Source organism: Coturnix japonica, chromosome 13, assembly GCF_054131305.1.
Source record: "Coturnix japonica strain WE chromosome 13, WE-NBRP24, whole genome shotgun sequence".
In the NCBI taxonomy this organism is placed as follows: domain Eukaryota; kingdom Metazoa; phylum Chordata; class Aves; order Galliformes; family Phasianidae; genus Coturnix; species Coturnix japonica.
The window spans coordinates 18,973,762-19,000,598 of NC_140675.1; the positions used below are offsets into that span (position 1 = coordinate 18,973,762).

The 26,837-nt window shown below is 46.6% G+C and overlaps 3 protein-coding genes across 16 annotated transcripts; all 3 read right to left on the minus strand.

Annotated features, from left to right (window-relative positions):
- Nucleotides 1–390: 390 nt before the first annotated feature.
- HMOX2 (heme oxygenase 2) lies at nucleotides 391–5,884 on the minus strand. Of its 6 annotated transcripts, none has more exons than XM_085514798.1 (6): nucleotides 5,820–5,884; nucleotides 3,781–3,891; nucleotides 2,382–2,499; nucleotides 1,647–2,138; nucleotides 1,243–1,363; nucleotides 391–1,160 (listed from the first exon to the last, which is right to left on the minus strand). In XM_085514798.1, the coding sequence occupies exons 1-6, from the start codon at nucleotides 5,864–5,866 to the stop codon at nucleotides 1,036–1,038; spliced, it is 1,014 nt and encodes a 337-aa protein (XP_085370924.1). In that variant the 5' UTR covers nucleotides 5,867–5,884; the 3' UTR covers nucleotides 391–1,035. The 6 variants fall into 6 exon arrangements, with proteins under 6 accessions (XP_085370924.1, XP_015732769.2, XP_085370925.1 ...); XM_015877283.3 differs by having other exon boundaries at nucleotides 391–1,163; XM_085514799.1 differs by having other exon boundaries at nucleotides 391–1,163; nucleotides 2,382–2,793.
- A 336-nt stretch (nucleotides 5,885–6,220) lies between these two features.
- On the minus strand, nucleotides 6,221–23,052 carry SLX4 (SLX4 structure-specific endonuclease subunit). 4 transcript variants are annotated; one of them, XM_015877271.3, is made up of 15 exons: nucleotides 21,970–23,052; nucleotides 21,008–21,271; nucleotides 20,697–20,871; nucleotides 19,602–19,817; nucleotides 18,212–18,423; nucleotides 16,951–17,264; nucleotides 15,695–15,739; nucleotides 15,293–15,575; nucleotides 14,923–15,005; nucleotides 13,550–13,696; nucleotides 12,967–13,136; nucleotides 10,042–12,464; nucleotides 8,870–8,972; nucleotides 8,188–8,673; nucleotides 6,221–7,574 (listed from the first exon to the last, which is right to left on the minus strand). In XM_015877271.3, exons 1-15 carry the CDS (start codon nucleotides 22,337–22,339, stop codon nucleotides 7,238–7,240), a joined length of 5,628 nt encoding a protein of 1,875 aa, XP_015732757.2. In that variant the 5' UTR covers nucleotides 22,340–23,052; the 3' UTR covers nucleotides 6,221–7,237. The 4 variants fall into 4 exon arrangements, with proteins under 4 accessions (XP_015732757.2, XP_015732752.2, XP_085370915.1 ...); XM_015877266.3 differs by having other exon boundaries at nucleotides 14,923–15,011; XM_085514789.1 differs by lacking the exon at nucleotides 15,695–15,739.
- On the minus strand, nucleotides 22,574–26,507 carry LOC146758710 (uncharacterized). Of its 6 annotated transcripts, XM_085514802.1 has the most exons (4): nucleotides 26,011–26,507; nucleotides 23,901–23,999; nucleotides 23,668–23,776; nucleotides 22,574–22,711 (listed from the first exon to the last, which is right to left on the minus strand). In XM_085514802.1, exons 1-4 carry the CDS (start codon nucleotides 26,428–26,430, stop codon nucleotides 22,704–22,706), a joined length of 636 nt encoding a protein of 211 aa, XP_085370928.1. In that variant the 5' UTR covers nucleotides 26,431–26,507; the 3' UTR covers nucleotides 22,574–22,703. The 6 variants fall into 6 exon arrangements, with proteins under 6 accessions (XP_085370928.1, XP_085370932.1, XP_085370931.1 ...); XM_085514806.1 differs by lacking the exon at nucleotides 23,668–23,776 and having other exon boundaries at nucleotides 23,897–23,999; XM_085514805.1 differs by lacking the exon at nucleotides 23,668–23,776 and having other exon boundaries at nucleotides 22,577–22,711.
- Nucleotides 26,508–26,837: the final 330 nt, after the last annotated feature.

Consider the following 26,837-nt stretch of genomic DNA (forward strand, 5'->3'; position numbering starts at 1 on the left):
ACCCCAGCCCAGGGTGTTTGGGGCGGTGTTGGGCCTGGCCCAGGTTGGGGAGCTCCATTTACACAGCCCTGGGCTGCACTCCAGGCTTCCCCAGCTCCACCACTCAGGTGTCCCTTCTGTCCAGCTCCTCACCAAAGACAGCACTGGAAGAAGGCAGAGCAGTTCCTGTGCTACCAAGTCCCCTCCTCATAAAAGCTGGGAAAACCCTCAAGAGGCAGCAGTGAGAGGGTGGACTGTAGGGACAGGAAGACCCTGGATGTGCATGAGCCAAAAAATTAAGTGGGTAAGTCTTTATCCACCCTACTTCTCCCCACAACCCTCCTCTCCTGCCTTCCATCTCCCCATACAGACCTATACTCTCCTACAGAGGGGCCTTTGACTTTCCCCAGCTACAGCACAGCAGTGTTTTATTCCATTCGAGGCTTCAGCAAAGATAAATCGATGTTGCACAATACACATTTGACACCTTCGTACCAGCAACCCACACATTTGGTCCTGTCCCTTTACCCAGCGAGCTCCATCCAATGAGTTACACATGGTCCCTGGGTCACTCTGAGCGAACTGACCCACAGCACAGCCACCAGAGCATGACAAACATTTGTTTCTCAGGGTAGGAAACTCAAGTACTCTTCTCCGAAAAGACCGATGACACATTCTTGGGTTGCAGCCCAGGGCAGGAAATTCCTTCCAAAGACTGCTCCAGCCAAAGAGATGAAAAGCCAAGCATGTGAAGGCTTTGCCACTACAGGACAAGACATCTCTAGCTTTAAAAGCTGCTCCAGCCAGCATAGAGCAGCGTTGAACTGGAATCTTCACATCCTCTTACCAGATCAGTTCTGTACGCTACTTAGCTAAAGACATTGCATTGCAGTGCCTGCATTATTGTTGTGCAAGAAGTCTTGGATAGTCCCCCTGGATTTTTAACCTCTCCCTGCTTTATTTCCCTGCAGTCAGCTCCACCAGTGGCAAGGGAGTAGGTTGAACAAGGGCAAGGTGTGCCTCTCCCCTCACCACCAGTTAGGGCCAGGCTTGGCATCACATCACATACCACGCTGCAGCTCCTGCTGCCACAGCAACACAGGCCACCAGGATCATCTGCACGATGGGCTGCTTTGCCAAGGCCATGGCAGTGTGGTAGGGACAGCCAGCTGCTGCATTGCCTGCTGGAGTAAAGGAAGCATTAGTGCTCCAAGTCCTCTGCCACATTCACATGGCAGCCCTCAGATCACCCCCCAAGCCTACCTAGCTTGTCTGCATAGTAAGGGCATTTGCGTATATCTCCTTTCCCATCGTGGACTGGAACACCTCCATCCTGGGCTTCTTCCACAAGTGACCTGCCGATCTTGTCCAGTTCATTAAATACCTGCAAGTGGACACAGCGAGTGCATGGAGTGAGCAAAGCCAGACAGCTGCCATACAGACCCATGGAGACATGCAGAGAACTGGCAAGAGCTGCTTCTGCCTGCCCCCACCCAGATCCCAAATACAGCATTTGATACTCATTTCAGAGTGCCTTGCAGACAGATGTGTGGTTACATCTCATCTGGCACACACCACAGCTCTGAGAAGGCACAGCCAACCCCAGAAGCATTCAGGTTGATCTCTCATCCAAACCACTATGTGTAAGGGCTCAAAGGATTTAGTACCTCCATGTTGAATCTGAAGGCTTTGTTGGCCTCTTCCACAATTCGTTCCTTGCAGTTCTTGTCCAAGTCCAGAGCGTTCAGCCTTGCTCTGTACAGCTGCTTGAACTTCTGTGCATTGGAAATGTTTTCGAATGTGTAGAACTGGATCCCTTCCTCAGTACTGGGCAACTTGAGGGCCCTCTGGGCTACCTTCTTCAGCACTTGGCCACCTGAGAGGTCCCCCATGTAGCGTGTATAGGCATGAGCCACTAGCAATTCAGGCTCATGCTGTCCCACGTGATGGATTCTGTCCACATATTGCTGAGTTGCATCTGAACATTGTATCTTCTCTTTCCAATCTTCTCCATAGAAATATTTCATGTCTTTAATCAACGCTTCTTTCCGGTGAAGCTCTAGAGGGAAATACAAAGGAGCAAACACTGGGTTGTCCTTATTGCGATCCATTTCCTCTTCCAGAGCAGAGTATGTGAAGTAAAGTGCTGTGGTAGCCAGCTATGGATAAAACACAGTGAACATAAGTTGTTTGCTTTATTGCACATTGTACCTTGTGACTACTCTGTCCCCTCATAGAACTGGGCTACACAAGGAAACCCCAGGCTTGACAACACCCCCCACCCCTCAGCCCCCAGTCCACCCCTTACACATGGGCCTGTGTTGTTCTGCCTCAGCAAGTCCCCAGCTGCAGTCATCAAATAAAAGAGTTTCTCTGCCAAGGCCAAGCAGAGCCACACTCACCTTGAAGAGCTCCTTCTTGATCCGTCCTTTCAGGAAGTCTTTGACAAACTGAGTATTCTCTGCACGGTCATGGGATTCCTTAGTTCCCTCCTTCAGAAGTTCTGAAAGGTCACTGGGGCTGCAGGCAAGCAGGGAGAGCTCCTTTCACTCCATTTCCACATACAGTCATGAGTTTGTCCTTACTGAATTTGTAGGAACCCTCCAGCCTTGCCATCGCAGGCTCAGTCTGGTGCAGGTTCAGAGCAGGGATCCCTTGGGCCAGCCCTGCTGGCTGGAACCAGCATCACCCCAGGAAGTGTCAGGGTGGCAGCAGCCAGGGCTCCCACCTTAATATCCTCCTTGGTCTCTTTGCAGAAGACAGCCTTGGGTAGGAGTGGATGGACACATACAGGCAGAACTTGAGCTTTTCTGACTGGGGCACCAAAGGTATTGCATTAATCATAGAGTGGCCTGGGTTGAAAAGGACCTCAAAGATCATCTGGTTTCAAACCTCCCTGCTATATGCAGGGTCACCAACCACCATCCCAGGCTGCCCAGAGCCACATTCAGCCCGGCCTTGAATGCCCCCAGGGATGGGGCATCCACAGCCTCCCTGGGCAACCACTGAAGATGAGAGCCCAGTGACAAAATAGGGCATGAACACTCTTAAAGGGAAAAAAACAAAAACAAAAACCATGTATTTCTCCTGAATTCTGCTGGTTCTGCATGTTTCCACAGGCTCTCCTTCTAAAAACTTATTATCTTGGATCACAGCTACTGCACTTACCTGGAATTCAGTACAGGTATCAACACCTACACCCACAAAATTATGCCACAGTGCACCTAACCCTGTTTTTATGGCTGGTTTGCAACAGGTAACATGTTTATATCAGCTGTAAAAAAGATGTTTTGAACGCTCTATACTCATGCATTTAACAGGCTGAACACAACAAGAAAGCCAGGGAGTGTTAACCTCCATGAAGTTGAGCCTATCAAGTCAAAGAGCAATCAGCTCACTTCAGTATTCTGGAACCACCCAACTCACCATTCTCATATAAGGAAAATTTTCCCTATAAAACACAGTTTAGAGAGCAGCTGCACTGTGTATAACAGCACACAGCTATTTGTTGTTTGGAGGGATAACCAACCATTCTGTTCAAACCTTTGAAGAAGTTCTGCAGGACTTGCTCTGCGTACATCACCTTACAGGAACAGCCTCTGTTCCTTTGCAGCCTTTGCATTTGTTCCTATGCTGTAGGAACATCTAACCCCAACTGCAGGGCAGCCTCAGTCTTGGCTGGACTGGTTTTCAGCTTGAGAAGACCACATATGAGCAAGGAGATCACTGAACTTGAGCTTGATATGCCCTGCCCAAACCCAGCTCTGTGCCACGTTACCAGACAGTGCCAGCAGCACCCACCTGACGTTGTCATCTTCCACATCCTCATAACGTAAGCTTTCCCCTTCATCTCCTCCTTCTGAGCTCTCCATAACTGACGGCATTGCTGGTTTGTTCTGGAGATCAGAGACTCTGAAAGGCAAAATTAGAGAGGGATTTTAGAGGGAAGCTGCCTTAACAAGAGCAATGGGGAAGAAACACAGCAGACCAACAGGGAGCCCTGCAGCTGCACCACCATGCAGGGTGGTGAGGGGCAGCCACCTGATGTTCTTACAGAAGCCTTCCCTGCAACAGAGCAGATAACATTCCAAAACAGAGGTAGATTTTCTTTCTCATATGATATAACAGCACACACAAGAAGTACCCAGAGCCAGGAGCAAGACACTTGGCTTACACCAGCTGAACACACTGGCTTGGCCATAAATCCAGGCATCCCATTTATAAAATGGAGCTGTAATCAGCTTTGTGCTGATTACTCCCCCAAATTACAGGCAGCCTTGGCAGATGAGCAAGGAGCTAAGCTTCCTGCTGGCTCTTCAGCAAACCATGGCTGTAAAGGAGCCGGCTCCCCTCCCAGTGCTGGGTTCAGGCCTCCCTGGTAGGCTGCATCTGGGGACAGGAGGAGAGCAGATCAGACAAACAGTTGAGAGCAGGCCAAGCAAGTTCATACAGAGCATGAGCTGGCAGAACAGTCAGTGGCTCCACACTCATGAGATGCAAAAGCAAAGGATGCTAGTTATAAATTAACCACCCTCCAGTTCCTCACCTACTTCTAAACCTCTCAGGAGCCCTGGACACCCTGCAGAGCTCTGTCCCACGATGCAGCTACTGGTCAAAGTGATGCTCACTTGGAGCACTCCACTCCTCTGAGAGAGGCAGTGACCTACACATACAGAGCTCCCAGCAGCTGCCTGCTTGTGCTTCATGGGCTGGAGCACTGCTGCATTTGCTATGAGGCTCCTGGCTGACATTCAGAGTAAACACAGTCACCAGCAGCCTGCCTGGGAGGGATCCAGCAGCCACAGGAGTCAGGACAGCAGGGCTGGAGAATATTTGGTATAGAACAGCTCAGCTCCAAATATTTCTTTCCCAATAACAGCACTCGGCCCCTCCTATAAAATACCTCCATCTCATCCAGCCAGCAGTTTGTTTTCCCCCTACACAGCAAGCTTCACACTCAATATGCACAGCTATTGCTCTCAGTGCAGGCAGAATAAATAATTCTATGCCTACTAAAGGAATCCAAGAGACAATGCTGCAGTAAGGAAGCAAGAGTGGAAGTCCTGGCTTTGCTTGGGCACTCTCATGAGTTCAGTAACTGACAGGACAAGCACTCGACACAGAGTTCATCTCTGCTATTCAGTCAGCACACAGCTCCAAGGCATTCCCCAAACACACACAGCTGAGCTCCTTGCTTTAAAGCATCTCTGAAGGGGAAGGCAGACCCCAGAGATGGGGTCTTTGATTGAGGTCATGACCAAAGAACCCACACAACAAATGGCTGCGTTACCAGATCCCACCTGGATTTAAGGCTCCACCTGGAGCTGAACCACGCTCCAAGCCCAATCAAACACTGTTTATCTCCCAGAGCTGCAGCCCAGCACATCAATGACTGAGGAATGAAGCACCTATAGAGAGCACAGCTCACTCGTCCAGCCCTGCCCTGCAGGGGTTACATTGTCCTATGGGCTGTGAGGGCAGCGCAGTGACACACACAGACATTAGAGCAGCCCGGAGCATCCTCGCACCCCGCAGCTCCCAGCGCTGAGGCTGATGGAGGTAACACAGGATGGACACGGGGAGGCCCGAACAAGGCCCCGACCCACCCCCACCCTCAGCACCAGGCCGCAACCAGCCCACCCAGCGGGCCCAGCACCCAGCGGGCCCAGCACCCACCGGGCAGCGCTAGGAAGGGGCTGGCAGACACCTCGACCACCCCAGGACAAGCCCAAGGCCTCAGCAAGGCCTCAGCCCTATTGCGGCCCAGCAGTCCGGCCCGCCGCCACCTCAGCGCGACCCCGGCCCGGCCTTGTTGCCATGGAGACGCGGCGCGCACTCACCCGCCGCCCTCTCGGTATGACAAAGGGCCGCAGCTGCCGGGCCGCATTTACCCCGCGGGGAGAGCTGTGATTGGAGGAGAAGGCTGTACGTCACAACGAGAGGGTGGAGCTTCCGCTCTGCTCCGCCTCATCGGCAGCCAATGGGGACGTGGGGCGTCACGGCAAGCCCCGCCCCCTCGGTTTGATATTGCGCATGCGCAGACGGCAGCGTGGTCAATCCTTATCACATGGGTCAATCCTTATCACTTCGGTCAGTAGCAATACATTTCCATGTCGCCTCTTCACACAGAGTATGTGAACTCCACATTGTGCACAGCTCCTCCTGCTCTCATCCAAACCCAACGTTTCTGCTTAGAAACACCCCTAAAAGTCCCTCGGGAGACATCACTTATAGCTTAGTATTATTTCCTTCCGAATTATTTATTGTATATAAATCAAATAAAACCGAGGCAGTGCTGGATCAAACAAAATAATAAAGATGTTCCAAATACATAAATACATTCAAATCAAGCTTTTGCTTCTTTTGATTATTGCGCTTGTTTTGCTGAGTGAGAATCTGCAGACTCAGAGCTGCCGGAATAGAGATAAATCCAAAGGTGTTGTAAAAGTTAATAAATAAGGTGAAATAAGGTGAATATTTAGTGTCCGAGGCTTCCCCAAGAGACCCAGACAGTTTCCAACCAAGGATCGGTTCAGTTTGGAAATGAAACAGGTCCACAAAGATCAGGACATGAGAACTGCTGGAGAGATCCATGGGTCAATACAACACTGTCCTTAAAAAAGCCACTGTTGGGGTCACAGGCTACAATGATAAGGTAAAACAGTGCTCAGAAAACGGAGCTGGTAATGTCTTTAGCACCAATGTCTGCATGTAAGTGAACACACGCAACTGAACGTACAAACCTTAATGGCTTCTCCATGACATCTGGTGTCACAGAGCACTTCGGGAGCCACCACAAATAGAGCAGAAAAACACCTGCACTGTGCTGCAGCCACTTGTGAAACACACATGGGTTATTGCAGTCAATACTGGAACATGAAGGGTTCAGGCCAAGGCTGGGGCAAATACCATGGCAAGCACCACTGGAGGAAGCAACCACCTCAGAAGCACCAACAAGAAGAGATGCTGGGGATCTAAAACCTGCTCAAATGGTAAGAGAAGAGAATGCACAGGATGAAACTCAGGGAATGTAAAAAGGCTCCTTGAAAGAGGAGTTTGTGCAGCTCAGAGGAGGGCTGAGAGCTGAAGCTCAGTTCAGATCCATTCTCCGGCGTGTCATCTGGACAGCAGGCCACAAGGAGGAGCAGTGCACCCACTGATCACACCACCTCTGCCAGCACCAGCCTGGAATAGGGTTTCCACCTTAGGAGGAAGGCCTCCCTGTAGGAAATTTTCAGGATAGAGGAGTGGGATCTATTCAGTATCGTTTCCTCTTTTTTTTGCTCCCTTTTCTCTTCTGTTCCTTCTCTTTCCGGGCTCCAGCTGTGGTGAAGGTGATGCATTGAGCATCTAAGAAGTCCAGCAGCTTTGCCTTGGAAATCTTAATGCCATTCAGTTTCAACTCTGCATGTAGGTCAGCCAGCTCAATAGGTTCATAGAAGAGAATCCTCTCGTACAGGGCTGGGTTTGAGCGGATGTAGCTCCTCACAGCCTCCAGTTTTTCTTCTTCCCGAGCTGCTGCCTGGGACGCTGGAAGTTCTTCTTCCTCCTCTTCAGCTGCAAATGCACAGGCCTCCAATTCCTTCACAAAAGAACTAGAAAGAAGGCCAAGAAGACCCAAAATCAAAGAAAGAACAAGCCGTGATGGACAGAACCAGATCTCCCTAAGTAGCTGGTGGCCAACCCTTGTGACAGCCATCTGTAGGGTCATAGATTGATATCAGCACACACACACTGAGCGAAGAACAAGGCACATGTTCTACAGACTTTCCCATTCCAGCCATGAGAGCTCCAGTCCTGCTCATTGAGGTCTGGAACTGGCCGGCATTCCTTGCTCCTGACCCACACCACCTACTGCTGCTTTACTGCAGCTTTCTCTGTCAAATACTACTGTGCTCTCATTTTCCTATGCCAGATGCAGCTCTCAGCCAATGCTTGTTCTTAAGAGTAGTGACTGGGCATGCCAGACATGGGCCTTGCCTGCATGTGGCCTCAGCCACCAGCTTTTGTGCTCTGGGAATAGCTCAATGGGATCCAGATCAAACAGCCCAAAGTTCATTTATTTTAAAGGATGGTGTTGACCTTCAAATAACAAACCCAAGGAGGCAGCAGAGCACCTGTAGGCCACACAGACACCTCTTAGCCATGTTCCTAGCTCATCTCTGTCTTGCACCTTCGACTATTTTGTTCAGTATTTCATTCCCTTACCTCTGTGAACCAAAAGAGATGTCACTTCCATCCCCTGAGGAAGAAGCTGTAGACTCCTGAGATGCAGAAAGCATCGGTTCCTCACCATCAGCTCCCACAGACCATCCCTCTGGAGATACAGCTGACCTTTTCTGCTCTTTGTCTCCTTCTGGATGATGTATCATTTCATTTCTCTGCTTGGGTGCTGCACAGCTTTTTTTAGAGGGTCCGACAAGGTCATCCTCACTCCTCCCTACAGGGAGCACTGAAGAACCTGTTGCAACCTGCTTCCTTTTGCTCACAGCCTTTGAGGCTTTGGGACCCTTTCCACCTGTAGTCTGGGCTGCCTTTGATTGCCTACAGCGTTTGGGAGGGGTCTTCTTCTGGGGAGGCTGGGAGGATGGGACTTCATCCTCAAAGTCAGAGTCCGTGTCCCGGTGAGTATACTGGAATATCTCTTTCAGTTTCAACACCATCTGGCGCTTTGGGAGAGCACGAACTCCAAATCTGAAAGAAAAAAGCAAGAACTTAAGCTAAGATACTTCTGTACTGTTATAGCTCAGGAAGGTGCTCATGCCAGGAACTCCAGCGATGAGCTGGAAGAGCTTCACCAAGGTTTCTCTTTCATCCCAGTTGCTTTCTTTCACACCACTTGCTCACAGGTTTATGCTCAAAGAGATGCACTCACGGAGGTAACACTAACCTTTTCAGTTCCTCCTTCAGCTGTGGTGTCTCCATCATGGAGTAAGCTGGCATTGGTGTCACTGGAGTCCTGGGAGAATTGTTGTTCTCTTGACAGGCAGGCTCTGCAGCAGAATGAAATCACCACGATCAGACTTAGCACTTAAAATAGCCGATACCTTCCATTCTTAGTGGCAGATATTCTAATATTATATAATAATTAGCAGCAGTATTCTGTAGCAGTACAATCTCTTTTACTTACTACTCACCTTCATAGCGAATGGAACAGCTGACACTTTCTTTCTAGACTGGGACACTTCCTTTTCGTTGAATTTAAAATAGAAAATGGTTTACATAGAGACGTAGGTCAGGCCTGACTACAAAGGCCATTCAGGGCTATGTTAGAACAGGCAGCTCTTGCAAGGCAGTGAAAAAAAAAGCATTTACTGAATTCTGTGAAGCAGTTCTTTTCCCATGAAGGAAATTTCACAGGAGACTTGATGAAGAATAAAGTGAGCAAGTCAAGCTTCTGGGGTCCTGAGTTAGATACTGATTTGATGAATCAGCAGATTTGCTGACACTGTGAAGAGCAGTCAGTTTCACAGGTCATGTTCTCAGTGCTGGTTAAACTACTCACTTAGTACAATACAGTGCTTTAATTAGACACCAGGAGATCATTTACTGGTCTTAGATGGAAGGAACCATGCAAATGCAACACACGTAAAATACGAATGTTGCACTTGTGCTAGTGAGCTGCATCTTGCTGCTTACCAGATGTCCTCATGCAAGCACAAGCATCACTTCCTGAATGCACGAAAAGCAGAAGATGGTACAGTACACCTAGAACTACAGTGAACACACGCCCATCAGCACACAAGCTGAAGACTGTTTTGATTTGGTTATGATTAGTTGTTTTTTTTTTCCTTTCTTTTTTCCTCCAAGTACCCGTAGGTTCTTCAATGAGTACTGACATTATCAAAGAACCAGAAAGAATGAAACACAAGCAGGTGTCCTCCAGTAACCTCGCACTTAGATATGCGCTCCCCAACAACAGATGACTGTACCTTCTCTGTGTCAGGCCCTGACAAGTGCTATTGGGCAACTGAAATCCCCACCAGGACATCAAGTGGAATGACTGCAAATGAAAACAATTTAACCTACTGCAGTGAAACTAGTATCAATGCAAGCTCTCACCAGGAGTCTTTATAGGATCTGCCCCTGCTGCTGCTGATACCCTCTGCGACAGAGGAAGCATCTCTGGAAATTCATCTTCCTCCTCTTCTCCATCCCAGTCATCCCAGAGTTTGGAGTTCAGGTAACTTGGTTTGCTGCCCACTGATGTACATGCTTCAATGGGACTCTTTTCAAGACGGAACAAAGTTGTTCTTCTGCTAATAGGAGTTCCTCGAAGAGGAGTACTGCCCTTCATCTCCCACGCTTGGTTTGGGCTCTCCCAATGGTCATGCACAAAGTCAGTTTTGGGGCTGCTGGCAGCTCTGGCACTTGCATGGCCATCCTGTCTGTAGTCCTGGCTGTTAGCTCTGACTGGTGACACATATTCAACATGCCAGCAGTCATCATCAGGAATTGCAGGCTCATCAGCAAGAAAGACACTACTGTTCAAAGATGTTATACTTATTTCCTTCTCCCCCTCGCTGTCCTGTATCTCAACCACGCTGACATTTGATTTATCTTCCACTGACTTCCCATGGCAAGGAGACACAGGTTTGGACAAAAATGAGGTATTAGCACATTTGCTTTTTGAGTTGGTGTGGGCAAGGGAGAGAAATGGATCCACTGGAGAAAGTGGTGTGGATTTCTCAGAAACTGATCCTTCTTCTGGGCTGCTGGAAGGATTTCTTTCACTGACACAGTTCCCCACAGGCAGATGTTTGTGTGACAATGCTGCTTTATGAACTTCTATTATATTCCTATCCATTTCATGGTTACTACTATCAGCTGTTAGGCTTTTTGTACTGACTTTAGATTCTGGACTCTTGGAAGAGTTAATACTTGTGATATGAGTCTGCGTTGAGGAACTTCTGCTTTTGGTCAGAACTGGTGTGTCTGGCACCAGCCAGGAGCTGTCTGTACCTGAAGACACTTCATGACTGAGCTGTTTTTCAGGGCTCAGGTTTGGGCTTTGCTCACCATATGTACAAGCATCTACGTGGCTACTGAGAGGCAATTCAGTGGACATCTTTACATCATTATGTGCATGCACCTTATCCGTAACGACAGGTGAGACCTGCAGTGATCTCTGCTCTGTTTTAGTGACTGATGTGTTAAGTTCAGGCTTTGGTATCTCAGGACCATGTCCTATATTTGTACATTTTGGTTGCCCAGGGATTTCCACTTCCTTCAGAAAGCCCAACTCTGGTGACTTCTTGTCTTCTAACTCCATTTCATCATCAGAAGATAAAACAATAACATCACCCTTCTTACTCCCCTGAGCTGCAGGATCCTGAGTTCTGGTAACTGGTGCTGACAACACTGGGACACTGTTTAAATCAGTGTTGGGAAGCTCTGTCGGAGATGCATTATCCAGCTCTTTGGCCTTCTGAAAAAGAACTTCATCAGTTAAGAATGATTTTTTCCGTTGTTTTGGTGTTGACACATGTTCTCTCACAAGTTTTCTGTCTGATTTTGGAGACATAGGTGAAGATCCAACAGCAGGAAAAAGAGGCACGAAAGCTTTGGAAGGAGGACTCCCATAAGAACAATTTTTACGAGGAGAAAAGTCTTTCTGGATTTTGCTGTACAGCTGACAATCATTAACATCAACACGTTTTTCACCAAGAGCCTTTTCTGGTACTTTACCAGCTTCCTTTGTTGGGGAAGGCTCAAAGTATTCTCCCTGAGTTGCAGAAAATAAGTGTTCATAACTGTCATTTATATTGGTATCAATGGTGAAGCTATGAAACTCTTTTTCACAGTGATCTTCCCCTCTTACATCATGTGAAACCTGAGATGACCTGGAATCCGTTCCACCTTCACATCTCCTTATAGTCTCTCCTTCATCAGTGGTGGCACCATTGGATGCTCCATCTCCCTTTTGAGGTTCTCTGTGGTGAGGCTCAAAAGTGATCTGTGCAGCATTCACAGTTCTGCATCTATTTATATTCTGCATTCCCTCTTTTTCTGCAGGTAAGTCACATTTAGACATTTTCACATCACTGTTATCCCTCAGATCCTTCAGGTCACTGCTCACTGAAGAGAATACAGATCTCTTTGTCTCTTCCTCCTCAGTTTGCTGGTTTGTATCTTGGGCTACCTCAGTATCACTGCACATGCTGCAGTCAGTTCCTTCACTTGGTGTCGTTTTACCTTGAGCCATCCTTCTCTGAGTTGCAGCAAACTCATAGATTTCTTCCAGCTCCTGTTCACCCACCACATTGTCATCTTCCTTCTGGCACTCCTGGTTGAGGACAGCTTCTTCTTCCTCATCTTCACCCACCCACATAGATTTCAAGAGGTCTTGGAAGTTCTCTGCTCTGTCCTCACAATCTTTATCATCTGTCACAGAGATCAGATCACATTCTGAATCCACTCCAGAAGACTCCTGACTCTCTCCAGTGTTATTTTCACACTTGGTCATCAGCTCTCTCACACCAAACCTGCAGGGATATAATAGTAATGTTAATACTTCCCCCTTTCAGTATTTCTCTGCCTGGTCACTCCTGCTGTTCCTCTTTCAGACACTTTACTTAGTGCATATCTACGTTCACAACTGTGAGCATAGCTGACAAAATACATTAGTGTTCTATGCACCCAATACACTCTGAAGTGCTCAGTTTACACATGTACAGAGTGTAATGTTTTATGAATCACACATGCTAGGCATTCTCTTCATCACTGACATCAGCTGTCAATACAGAGCCTGAGACAAAACTCTTGGCAAAGGTGTGATAGATGCACACTGAAAAAGGAAGTCTCACAAAGACACAACCTGAAGAGAGACTCATGGAAAAGATGAGGGCAATGATGCTATAAAGTATAGGACTATGGATTTTTAAGCCACTAAGTCTGCAACAGAAGACCCCAGGTTGTGGGGTCTGTATAGGTTCTGTCTGTGGGCTGAAAGCAAGAAGGGATCCAAAACAAACTCACGATACAAACCTGGCAGCCAGAGCCCCCACTTGGGGCACCACCTCAGCAGGGATGTCAGCATCAGCAGCATAAAGGTACCGCAGGAACGCACGGGCTGCCTCTCCTGTCACATCACTCAGCAACACACGGCGTATCTGCGCGTTCCCATCCTCCTCCACTAAGAACCCTTCACTGTGAACCTTGTAAAAAACACAGTTCAATGCAGCTACTTACAAAGCAACTACAAAAATGACAGAACCTCTGTGTAGAACTGCCCAGAACTCAACCTTCCCAGCCTGGGTGAAAGGCAGGAGATATTGAGATGGAGAAGACAGTCTGCATCAGTATTAATATAATATACAAAGGCACAGAGCACCTAGGAAGTTTTCTGTATTGCTCAAGGACAGGATGTAAGTAAGGATCCTTGCCTCTTCATCATTTCTCCAGATAATGTAGTATGTTTTCCATCACTTTGTCACAATTCTGCCTTCCTAAGATGAGGGAATCTGCATGTCCGCAGGCTCCTGCCATTAGGACCTGCAGCATTGACTGTAGGTGTGGGCAGTCTGGGCTGCACTGAAGCAAAACAAAGTAGTGTATCAGCAGTACTTACAGCCTGAATGGCCTCCGGACACCGTGCATACAACACAAACATGTGAGCATAAAGGATTTCCCCAGAGTCCACCTGGAACTGGACATCACTTAAATGGGGATTGTTGACCATTGCTCTGAAATCTTCAGCCAGTGACCTCAGGGAGGACTAGAACACAAAATGAACACAAAGACGAGTCATATCACAGCTGTCACACACCTCCCTGATGAATGAGAGGAATACCCAGCCTGTCAGTATCGCTGTATTGCAGACCCCATTTTGGATCTGCTGTCACTGCCTTCTGCAGACAGCCAGCAGCACTATCAACTCAAGTACAACAAGCAGACAAATCTGTAAGACACTTTTGGATTTGTTTTCCTTCTCCCTTCTACTTCTTCGCAGTCTGGCAGTTGTGAAGAAATGGCAGTTGTGCTGCACTCTGCTTGCTCTGCCTTGCATTACAGCACATTATCACCATCAGATTCTTGCCAAACCATTTCCTGATGCGGTCTAGCCACTGCCTCCTGTTGGCCTCTTGATCTGCTGCCTTCCACCACATTTTAGGAAACTGTACTTTTCTCTTTGATGGACTGGGGCTCACTTCATTGTAATCAGAGCAAGAGGAAAGAGGATGACTCAGTGATGGGGTAATGAACCTTTCTCCTCTCATCCATTGGCTGGCAGTGACAGCTAAGAAGAGCAGCTCTGCAGTGAGGGGCTCACATGCAATAAAACTGATGTAGTTATCTAGCTCAAAGGATTTTATATGCTCGTTACACAAACTCCTCTTGAAAATTCCACTCAAAAAAGCCCCCAAACAATAACAACAAAACCCCCCTAGTTGCTATTACAGCTCCATAATGCCTTCCTGGAAGTCTGGGGAGGGCTTGCTGCCTGAGCTACCTGTGATATCAAATGGCAATGGCAACAGGAGGCTGGGGGCATGCTGCCAAAGGCAGGAACAATACACATGGCTGACGTACACAGTTTCTGCCCCAGAGCTGCTCCCAGTACAAACTCACCCCAAGCAACTCTCATAAGGTTTAGATCTCTCGAGGCAAATGTGCCCCTAGAGGTGGCCATTGCTTCAGAGAAGCGGGAAATAACCTCAGCTCACAGTTAAGAGAATGAGCAAGTGAAAAGCAGTTCATACACAACACACTAGGGATTGACCTTGTGCTTTTTAAGCCTGTTGCAGAGTCAAAGAAACACAAGTCTTACTCTAAAGAACATGTGATGCAGTTCCACCTGGAACAACACAACTCTGAGCCTTAACTACCTCTGTTTCTATAAAAAGGAACTGGAAATATTCCATACTTCTATGAACTGCATAGTTTCCTCTTTACATTAGTAAGCAAACACAAAATAAGGATGGGGAAAAGGTTTTTCCTTACTTTCTTACAGCTGCGTGTCAGGAATCTCCTCTCTTCAAGTGAAGGGACAAAACCAGTACATGGAGTATCACTGGAAGTCAGTTCTTTTCCTCAAAGAAGAAAAAGTGGATCACAATCATGTACCCCTTCCTAACGAGACAGAGTGACATAAGAACTCCTAAGAGAACCTTTGCCACAGCAGTTCCTCAGGACAGCTGCTACAGTGAGCCTGATGGGGCTGACATCCCAGCCTGTCCCAACAGGCCTCACCTCCTGGATCATCAACAGTCTGTGGGTGCTCTCATGGCTCTTCCGACACAGAACAACCAAAGTTTGGATCTGTGTAGCTGAAGGGATTAGGGACAGAGCTCATGAAACTGCCAGAACTTACCTGACTGCTCTGCTGCATGAGTATGGCCAACGTCAAGTTTCCACTGAGTAAGGGTAAGTCCTTCCTTGGCCAGTTCAACTAGATCCTGCAGGTTCTGAATATCCTTCTGGCTGTGAGATAAAATCTGCCCATCTCCTCCAGGGCCTGACTTGGATTCATCACTAATTTGGTCTCTAACGTCTCTACAAGTGGACTCATGAGAACCAAAATCAGGCTGAATTTGCTCGGATCCTTTTGGCTGATCAGATCCTGCTGATGGCAGAACATCCTCTGGTTTATGATTCTGATCAAAAGAGGAGAATAAGACACCAATAAGATAAGTCTTGTGTGTACTTTCAGAGCTCAGAATGCAGTCTCTAGTTCATACTTTCAGAATATCTAGTAAAGAATTACAGAGCATACCTCAGGCTTCCAAGGCAAAAACTCTGTCATCTTATGAAGGACGCTCTGGAGAAAAGATAGTTATAAAGGGAAAAGGGAAAAAGGGAACTACAACAGAAAATACAGAAAAAGAGGTTTCACAAGGTGCATATTTGAGCAGACAACTGGCAAGGAGGGAGAGAGGATAGTGGAAATGTTCCCAATTCAACATCTAAATATTTCATTATTGCTGAAATGTTTGGCAGAAGCTGTAGCTGAAGCTGCCCAGGTGCTTCTGTTCTGAGATCTAAAATACTTTTGCAGTTACATGTAACAAAGCCAAACTTTCACCTCTGAGCTGATATTTTCCAGGTTTGACTTCTGTTTCCCACTGAAAACAGTTTTATTTATTTCTAAGTAGAAATGGCCTAGCTATTTCTCAGAATGGAAGGAATGAGATGGGCAAACATGGCCCTGATTTTAAAGGTCTCCCTCCTTTTTAAACGCCTCTGGTGTTTTTGAGTGAGAGGTCAAAAATCCTCACAGAATGGAGTCCCTCTATTACAGCTCTGGGTAGGGATAAGTGAAAAACTCTGGAATCCAACAAGGAAAAAAGTTCTTAAATAAAACACGTACATACACAGAGTAGTTTTTGAACAGAAGCACCAGACAATCCTTCAAGGAAGGCACAAGGGAAGGAAGAGAAGTAATATTTCTTCTTGGTGAGCAAGCATGTTGTAAGATGAGAGATTAAAAGGCTTTTGTCCCCTCTGAAGGCACTTCTAATAAAAATACAGAGCACTGAAATAGGCAGGAGATGGAGGTGAAAATCAGAATGAAACAATGGAACTGAAAACAAGGTCAAAGCTCATGTGCCAAGAGTCACTGGGATGCATAGGGAAAGCAAACACTTCACTTTACAATTCCAGGCACTCTCATCTTCTCTGTGAAAGGCAGAAATATCAGCCTTCAGTTTAAATTTTTCACCTGATTCTTTGCTGCCTGAACACAACACAGAACCATATCCCGGGTTGGAGGGCACCCACAAGGATCACAGAGTCCAACCCCTGGCTCCACACAGGACCACCCAAATCCAAATCCTGTGTCTGGGAGAGGTGTCCATATGCTCTGTGAGCTACAGCAGATTGGGTCAAAAAACAGGGTAATATGAGCCTTGCTCTTCTCTCCAAAAGTAAGGAATGAAAGTTCATGATCACAAAACCTAACTGTATGACCAGGGGACAACAATAAAAGACCTAGGACACATATAAACCACAGTGAGGACAAGAGTGTCCTACCTGCACGGGCTTCCAAGGTTCAATAAGAGGGGTTAATCCAGCAGCATAGAATGACTCAGGGTCACAGGGTCCTGTCAGAGCACTGAAATTCCACAGAAAGCAGTCCTTGTTTTGGGGCAATGGCAGGAGCCAGGCTGCTTTCCCAGATTCGACCTCCAAAATCCTGCTGGTGGGAAGCTGAGGAGTGGGAGGGAATTCCACCTCTTGTGCAAGCAGCATCGCTACCCGCTCTTCTATCCTTCTGCGCACCTTCTCCGGATCCTGCAGCAGTAACGGTGGAGGGGTAGTCGGGCCTCTTTTACGCCGCCTTTTTTCTTTAAGGAGAAAAGGAAGAAGAACCCAATTAAACAAACAGCTGACCGCATAGGGCAGAGGAGCTCAACGTGCTTGCTCCTGCAAAGTGTTGTAGTCAGTGACAACCAGAACGTAGCTGCAAGATGAACACAGCCCTTAGCATTTCTGCTTGCACAGCTCCGCCATATGCTGAAACATGTCACGTCTCTACAAAATCTGAATGTTATAGATACAGTTGATACCCATGCAGTGCACCTCCCAGACCCACAGAATGGCACCTATATATACAGATGTCGATCAGATCCCAGAGCTGCACTAAAAAGGGAAGGAAAGAAAACAACCAAACCAATCTATGAAGGACTCTTTGTGCATATGCATGCGTCATGGTCACTGATAGCATTGAATCACGGCCCACACAACCGCAGCACAGCTAATGCTTGGCAATCCTGTGTTTTACTACCTTTCTCTTGCTAATGCCCAGCCCCTAATCTAGCTGGCAGTACGTATCAACAGGAGGAGATCTGAGGTCACTAAGAGTGAAGTGCTCCCTCTATACAGCACTAGGACTCTCCACTGACCAGCTGTCTTCCTTTCTAAATCTTGCTGTACACTGAAAGAACAAAGTACAGGCTCAACAGCATGTAAGATAAGATACATAATGTCTGCTCTAGGAAGAGAACAGAGGGAGAAGCTGCATCAGTCCAGGCTGCAGTAGGATGAATGTGAAAAAAATCTACTGCAGGAGAAATAATGTTATTTTTGCATTCTTTTTACTTCCACAGCTTACAAGAAGGCAACAGCTCATCTTCAGAATGGATCTTTTACAGGTTCAAAACAGTCAGTGAAAAAAAAAAGCACGAGGTGCATAAGAGATTTCACTAAAACAGGAAGGTGTAAGTGACGAGCAGGCTGAGTTACATCATTCCTCCAATAACAGTCTTTGACATTAATTCACTTTAACACATACCTGATCCTGGCTTCCATTTGATTGGCAAAGCAGCCACTGGTTTCACATTTGTAACTGATTTTGCTTGTTCCTGCTTTTCTTGCTCCAACAGAGAGCGTGACATCGCCATAGCAACCAGCAAATCTTCATCCTTAGTCTCCATTTTTGCCCTCTTCTGCTTGTTCTTTGAGTCCTCTTTGGAGACTTTTCGCTTTGACCTGCTTGGTTGATTGCTGAAATATAAGAATGCAGCAGGAAGCCCAATTTAACATGACTGAGACAAGAAATGTTAAGCACTTCAGAGAAGCTGCTCTACTTCATCAGAGAGAATCCCATATCTGGGATAATGAGAAGCTACTTGGAGTGCCTTCTTTCCCAGCAGAGATCAGATTCCTTATTACTCACAGAACTTTGAGAAAACTTTATTTTGAAAAGGTAAGCATGAGACCACAACAGTGACTTAACTTCTGTGTGTTTTTTAAACACCTTGATCTCTATCCTGAACACTTTAAAAACGCATATGAAAAAGCAAAAATTAAACAAAGTTGAAGCAGGATGAAAACAAACTCACAAAAAGAAACAACAAAAAAAGCTCTCCTGGTCTGCTGTGCAGCACCCCTTCCTGTACTGCGAAGATTCAGTTCAAACCCAAGACAGCAGATGCTGCTCTACTCTGAGCACGTTTCAAAACACCACGTCTGCTTCCTCCCTGCCTCGAGGTGTGAAGTGCATACATCCAGTACAGCCACCAGCTGAGTAGCTGAGGCATTGGCAAGACAGATGCTGAAGACAGACTGTGTACACTAAATACTGTGTGTTCTGCTTAATAAGATTAAACACACCATTCAGCTTTATTGCATGACTGCCTCACAGAGCACAAACATTTCTGATAAAACAATGTAAGATAATGTACTCCCCATTTTGCTGCTGCCTGCTGACTATTAAAGTCATCTGCCACCTGATCTTTTCTGAAGGAAAGCATGACTCCTCCAGCTAACTACTACATTCTCTTCTTGTGGTACTGGGTCATGGTTCTGCCCAACTTTCTTCGGACTTGGGTCCACAAGAGCCTGCTTTACTTCTACAGTTCTTTCCGAAGACTGGAAGGTCAATGTCTCTCAGGACAAAGGAACACTTTGCATCTCGCTGCTTTTAAACTACGATAGGGCAGGTTTAGGTTGGATATTAGGAAGAAGTTTTTCACCCAGGGGGTGGTGATGCACTGGAACAGGTTGCCCAAGGAGGCTGTGGATGCCCCATCCCTGCAGGCATTCAAGGCCAGGCTGGATGTGGCTCTGGGCAGCCTGGGCTGCTGGTTGGTGACCCTGCACATAGCAGGGGGTTGGAACTGGATGAGCATTGTGGTCCTTTTCAACCCAGGCCATGCTATGATTCTATTTTCACCACTTACTTGGGAAACTGAAGAGGTGCCTCACCAAGTGTGGACAGCTGCATCTGTACGGCCTGAAGAAGCATCTTAGGAGGAACATCCATCTCGACAGCACAGCGTTTCAAGTGACTGACTCGGCTTTGGGGGGTTTGGAATTGCTTCCCACAGATGGGACATTCAGGGATTGCTGGTTTGCTGGAGGATGACATCTGTGCTTCTTCCATCTCATCCAGACACCTGTGAGACAACAGCAAAGCTTCAGAACTATCCACGCTAAAATTTAAGCCCTATTGAAGAAAAGGAAGTGCAATCACCTCACATCTTTAACAGCCACAGAAACATCCCCTAATGAAATACAAATTAAGTGCCTGCTGCTGTGATGGCTATGACATGTAACAGATAGCTGAACACTACAGCCTCAGAGGCATATTAACGATTTGCTGCTCAGAAGCAAGTGCAAGTGATAAACTTCTTCTAAGCTGTACTGTGCATCCATCATCTAATCCCTCTTTCTGCACCCATTCTAATGTTCCAGCTAATTTATAAACTACCATTAAAAATGGAATCATCTGACCAGAAATGCAGCGAGTCCCCCCTCACCCACAGCACTGCTATTTCTTGTAAGGAAACTGTTCAATTAAGGGCACTGATTTCAGCTTAGTTGCTCATCATTCTGATACGGCCTTCTCCACTCTCACTGCCAAATGCTGTAATGCAACTTTGCCATCTTTCTGAACGCTTTTCCCTCAGCAAACAACTCCGGTATGCACTGACATGTTAAACAACCTTAGGAAAACAATTTTTAGCAAAACAGAGCAAAATATCACTTTGAGGGTTGAAATTGAAAGATCTGCAATAACAGCTCCTCTTTAATTTTGCTAGCCACTCCACAATCACAGCCCCTCCAAAGCACTACTGATAAAAGCAGCCTTTGCCTTAACATGTTTCTGCAGAAGCCCTGCAGAGCAAGACAATCAGCTTCTGCTTTGAGATCAAAGCAACCTGCAAATTCAAGACATAAAGGTCAATGTCATCTCACAGATTACCGTTCTGTAATGGCTAAGCTGACTGAACAGGGAGAAGATGCGGAAAGGATTCATCCTGCTGGTCCTTCACCTGTTAACATGCTGCTCTCGTCGCGTTGAGTTCATGGCTGTGAGATCCTTCTGGCAGATCTGACAGAAGAACAAGCCTGCATCTTCCAGGCTTTCCATGGACTCCTTTTGTGTTTCCTGCTGAAGGGCTGAAGCCAGAGCACTGTCATGCTGCATGGATGGAAGATCGTGGAGATCTGGCAAAGAAAGGAAAGATGATAGGCTAAGACAAAATGAAGAACCCCATATGAAAGGCAAGGAGCTGTTACACTTGTTATTACTAAACCCACAGCACTTTTTCTGCACGTACAAAAGCAAAGGGGACAAACTTACCGTTCTCTGGTGAGTTCTGCTCCTGGCTTTCACCACCAAAATCTCTGCTGGTTAAGGACTTTGGCAAGCTACAGTCTGTGCTGTGTTTTAGCTGATCAGGTGCCACCCTCTTGAACTGCTGCATTCTCTCCACTACCAGCTCTGCCACCCGCATCTTTGAGCCTGTGAAAGGTGGTGTCTTCGAGGTGGGTGAAGAACAGGTCCCTGACTGCGTAGCAGGATGGAAAGACAACGTTGTCTGGGAACAACCACTCTGAGTATTTACTAGAAGGGGAAAAAACACCAGAGCTTTGCCAGTCAGTCTTAAACACATCACTAAGCTGCCCAGATTGCTGCTGGAAAGCCTTCCCCAGCAGCAGCCTAAGCCAGGCTCAGCTTTGAAACACTTATTCTTAGACAGAGAACTGAACAATGTGTTTAGTTTTATTATTATTATTATTATTATTATTATTATTTAGTTATTATAATCACGTTGTGATTGGTGTCCACAGTAACAGTATCAAGCTTTCCTGCTACAGTGAAGTTTAAATACTTTTCCATCCCTTTCAGAGAGGAATATTAAAGAAGCCTTGTCTGAAGGTCATGAGTGAGGGGAACAAGTAACACAGCCCTAAAGCCCTGCTCTTCCCAATGCACAATGTACTGATGCTCCTGCTGTTCTTTGCTCTGATCGCCAGAGGTGTTTTTCTAAATTCTGATATTGTGAAAATCCCTGAATAATGACTCCCTGATAGACTCCTTTGTGCTAACACTTTATCTTGGAAAAGATGAAGCATCTTGCAACATCTGTACTGAGCATACTGCTAGGTTCAATGCCTTGATAAGCCTAAGTAGCTAAGTACAGATGGAAACACAAGATGTAAACTCCTTCAAGCAGTGCTGCTATAAGCCTTCTCCAGGTGAAGAGCTCCAGTGAACTACAGTCTTATCAGTTAGTGTGTTTTCTCTTTTGGTTGACTCACCTGTCAGAGTCCCCTGGCTACACTCACTGGCTGTGGTACTCAGCTGGCTGGCAGGGAAAGGGCTTCTGCTTCCATCCCCTTCTGAAGTCTCACCACTACTGCAGGCCACAGTGTCACTGTCTTCTTTGTGCCCCAGTGTTTGTATCTTAGGACCCAAATCCTGAAGGAAGTTTTTTTGCTTTGCTGCTGGAAAGAGGTGATGGTTTTGGCTCTTAGCAGCAACTTTGCCTCTTCTTAGTCTGCTTTTTGCTGCAGTATTCTTTGATCTTTTCTGAGTCCTCTTTGCAGCCTCAGCATCCTCAGATTTTTTCTTCCCTTTACCCAAAATATTTGCCCACAACTCTTTAAAATCACTGTCCTGTTCATCCATTGGCCTGTAGGTTCCAGTAACACTGCTGCCTAATGACACTGTGTGGACTGGAGGACAGCAAAAAATAGCAGAACCAGCTCAGGTGTGCATCCTACATGATCTTTTCCATCACCTTAGGGAGCTCTGGACTCTAGAATTCACTGAGGTCAAAACAGTGGGCATTTCCTCATTGTATTGAAGGTTCCTTCTTCCATACTTAATTTGCAGCCATATTTTCTCTTCAAAGACCCCACTTGCCTTCACATACACTGCACTGACAAGCTGGCTCTTCAGATGTCTCTAGACTGTATCGTAAACACTGCAGTTTGTGCAGAGCATGCACAGGATCTTCTTAGTATGCTACTAGGCTTCAGAAAGACACCTATCAAAGCCCTGAAACAAAGAAAGGCAAAAGGGGGTTATGTAGGGTGTTATATGCACATGAAAGATGTGAAAGGTCAGGGGTATAACAAACTGCTGTCAAATACACAAGGTAAACAGACTAAACAAATGATATTTCAGGGCTTCTCCATCTTTTCAAGATACAGTAAACCAGCTATACCAGCTATGAATTACTTGGAAGAGCACTAGCTACAATATCCAGATGGAAATGTCATCAATCCCCAGGCAACATTAAAACTAGATCTCTATTCTTAGACATTTTGATTGTCTCTTCTTCCCAGCCCTAAGCTTGCTACAGTTCTGGCTATTTTACCAGAGGTTTTATATTGCTCCCCAAACCTAATTCTTTCTAACAGTGTGTTTCACTTGGAATGGCAGCAACTGTGGTTCAGTTTCTCCAGCAAAGGTCTGGGCACCAAAAGACTCCAGAGCAGGAAAACACGAGTAAGATTGTTTTCTCAAATGGTTTGGCTGCAGACAGGCAAGGCTGAGGAATGCTGGTTACACACTTTCATGGGTCAGCCTTTCCTATAAGCAATTACAGATGTTAATGGATTTATTTATTTTAGACACAGCCTCCTGAATGAGCAGAGGATTTTGCTGTGAATCTTCGAGTCATTTCCTGTCAGAGAGAAACTGAAGTTTTATGTAGCCAGTTCATATATTTCATTTTCCTGGACAGAATCTTGGTGTAGTTATCACTGTAAATTTACTATTTTCTTCTAAGTAGGAGACAGTGTGTGCAGAAAAATAGAATCTCTCATCCTCCATGACCTTAAATACTTCTCACAGACACACTTGTACTGTCAGCTTATTTACGGTCAGTGCCTGACAGTAAATTTTGAAACAGATCTGTGCTTTTGTGTTTGCAATCAATATTCAGTGCTCCACGAAGACCATGTCAAACATAGAAACAATGCAAAACTGATGAAGAATTTATGTCTTACTCTTCCCTTTCCAGACTTGTATGCAGAGGCTCCTGCTCTGCATCTCAATGTTTCCGATGCTGCTGCTGTCAGTGTACCTAACAGCCGGTTCTGGCACGAGTTTGTAGAGCTGGAAAAGTAATGGCTTTGAAAATAATTGCTCTCAGTATAGCAATCAAGTCATTTCAAAAGGATTTAGGACTTTACAAATCACAGAAGCTGGTCAAACAAAATAAATGTTGGCACTTACCTACCCACTTACATGCCAGACCTTTAGCCCAATTGTGCTTGTCACGTAAACGTGGATCATCAAAACAGTACAAAGCGAGATCAATAGGAATGAAAGATGGAACCTGGAAAGTGAAAGGAAAAGGTGAGATTTAGTGCACAGTACACTGATTGCTCTTCTTGATCATAGTTCCAGGGTGTGAGGGGAGGAAGAAGGAAATGACACATTCCAGTGGTGCTGAGTTTTACCACTTGCATTGACCTGTATAAGTAAAGAGGTGACCTGCACACATCGCTCAGGATCTGTTCAGCTCAGCACCACACACTGAGAACCCAGCAGGCAGAACGGGTCGGACAGGATGGGGAGAGCCCTGAGCAACTGCTCACAGCCAACTGTGGGCGAGCAGAAGTTTGAACCAGAGACCTCCTGAGGTCACCTCCAGCCCAAGTCATCCCAGGATCCTTCAAGCGGTCTGTCAGTGCCTTTCCCATTTGGGACTTGCCTTGATTTAAGGGGAAATCAAAGAACAAGAGGACTAAAGCGACTGCTATCTATCGCCTCAGTCCTCAGAAGCAAGTTAATTGCTATGGTATGTGCAGGTCAAAGCTGCTAATTCCAGTGCTGGCAAGACACTGGGATTTGTGCCGTTGAGTTGGCAGTGGAAGTTTTGTTGCCCCCTTCACATCTCCTTTTGTTTGAAAGCTGCAACCTGAAGATGTGGAGACTGGTAGCAAAACTCTGGGTCGTGCCAGTGCAAATACTGCAAAGGGAAAGAATTTCTGTAGTGTTTGCTCTGGAAACCACACCAGAAAGATGGTCCCGAGGGATTTTTCCAGACCAAATCCTGTAATAAAACATCTTCCTATAAGTTCCCAATGCTTCCCATTCCTGATGGAGAGCAACATGTGTATCCACAGCACAACTTCTGAAATTTCCATAGATTTATTTCAAGATCCTGCACTGGACTCTGAGCTGGCCAGCACCTCCAGCACACACACAGCCCCACAAAGGCAGCACCAGAACTGCACGGGGCAGGCTCTATTTGTCTGTGGAAGCACAATCCCATTGTTAACGAGGACAGCAAGGAGAAAATGAGTGCAGATCAGGCATTCAAAGTCAGGTACCAAGCCCCAGCCCTGGCCCCTGCTGGCTTTCCTGTGCCAGAAAAGGGTAACAAAACCAGATGTGGAAACATGGGAAATGACAAATTATTGCAAGCCTATATAAGCAAGAAAATGGTAGCCAGGAACATCACTATCAGGTTGTAACAAGCAATCTCAGCACTGGCCAGTATCCACATCTGCCTTCCACCACCTCTTAACTTACTTTATATCCCATTAGTGTACCATGCTCACGCTTCTCAAGCCTCTGCCTTCCCCTATAGTACCTGCCACATATTAAAGTACTTTAGATCCAGTAAAAACTTGATCACATATCAGACATTGCCTTCAGCCTCTACTTACATGACACAATGCCCTTCTGCATTTTGGATGCTGTAGAAACCAACCTGAGTTTATAAAACCCTTCACCAAGTGCAGAGCTTTATTGTATAGCTCCTAAGGAAGGATAAAGGGGAAGTAACACGAAAATAAAGAGCAACGGTTGCTCAGGTGCAAATGCCCATCGCTTGTATGCAAACACAGGCACACCAATGAGAAGCACAAGCAGCTGGGCTCCAAAAACGGTTATTTGATATGAGTGAAACCAACAGGAAAGCTATTAACTTAAAGATTAATTAAATTAATCAATTAAATTAAAAAGCAGGAATGAAGGACTCAATAACACACAGGCTGCAGTAGCAAGCAGTAAAATGACCTAAGTTTTAACTAATCCTGATTAGGAAAGGGCTTCCATAAAGAATCAAAAGAAGGAAGATAAATAAAAAGGGGGGTGTTTGTTGGTATTTCGGACCCTTTGTTAGAGCTCCCATCTCTCCGCACTGACTGGGAGCCCACAAGCTGTGGAGACCCGCTCCATCCCCTCCCCGCCGCCAGGTGGCGCGCGAAGACGCTGACGCCGTGATGACGTCATGACGTCGCGCCGTTCTCCCGCCACCCCCGCTCTCTCGTTCCGGCCCTCACATCCCTCACATCCCGCCGCCCCGCCCCGCCCCGTCCCGCCGCTGTCCCTCTGACCTCCTCCTCCTCCTCCCCGTTCACACCGAGCCCCGGCCGCTCCTCACGCCCCACCGGCACGGCGGGCAGCCCCGCCGAGCAGCCGCCACGCATGCGCAAAGCGCCAACCGTCGCCTTCACTCCGTGCGTCACGATCTCGCTGGCGGCGCTGCGCATGCGCGAGGGGATGGGGGAAAAACCGCAGTGCGCATGCGCGCGGCCTTCCCGCCACTGGGTGCTGTGGCGATGGCTGCCCCTTCCCGCCACACAAACCTCCCTCATGAGGCGGATTGTGGGCAGCGCCTTTTCCAGCTGGATTTTATTCCTCCAAGCTGGTTTATTCGGCTTCTTTATCAACTTAATGCTCTTAGAAACGCTCTTAAGAGAACCCTGCAAACAACGATTGCGCATAGACCAAAGAAGACTCCGTATATGGTGCATTGAGGCACCACAAGAAGCACTGAGCTGAGCTGTGGTGACACCGATTGCACGGTACTTAAATGTAAAAACACTAAAATATATCAAATAATCATCAGAGAAGCAGAAACATTAATTCAGTCAGCAGAGCCCAGCTGTTCTGAGCAACTCATTGCCTGGTGTTTCCAAAGAGGTGAAGCAAAACAGGGCCCTTCAGAAGATGGAACAGGTAACATACTGTTTTTTCACCATTGGGATCCATTCAAGCTTATTGTGTTCAGCGTGAGGAATGCAAACACCTTAAGCCTTGGCAATGTAAGTAGTGCAGACTTTATACAGTCTACCTTGTAAAGAACAAAGTGAATCGTGCTGTTTCTAATACAGACCTGTCCAAAAGCACAAATGTTTACCACTATGGTAATGGTATTGCA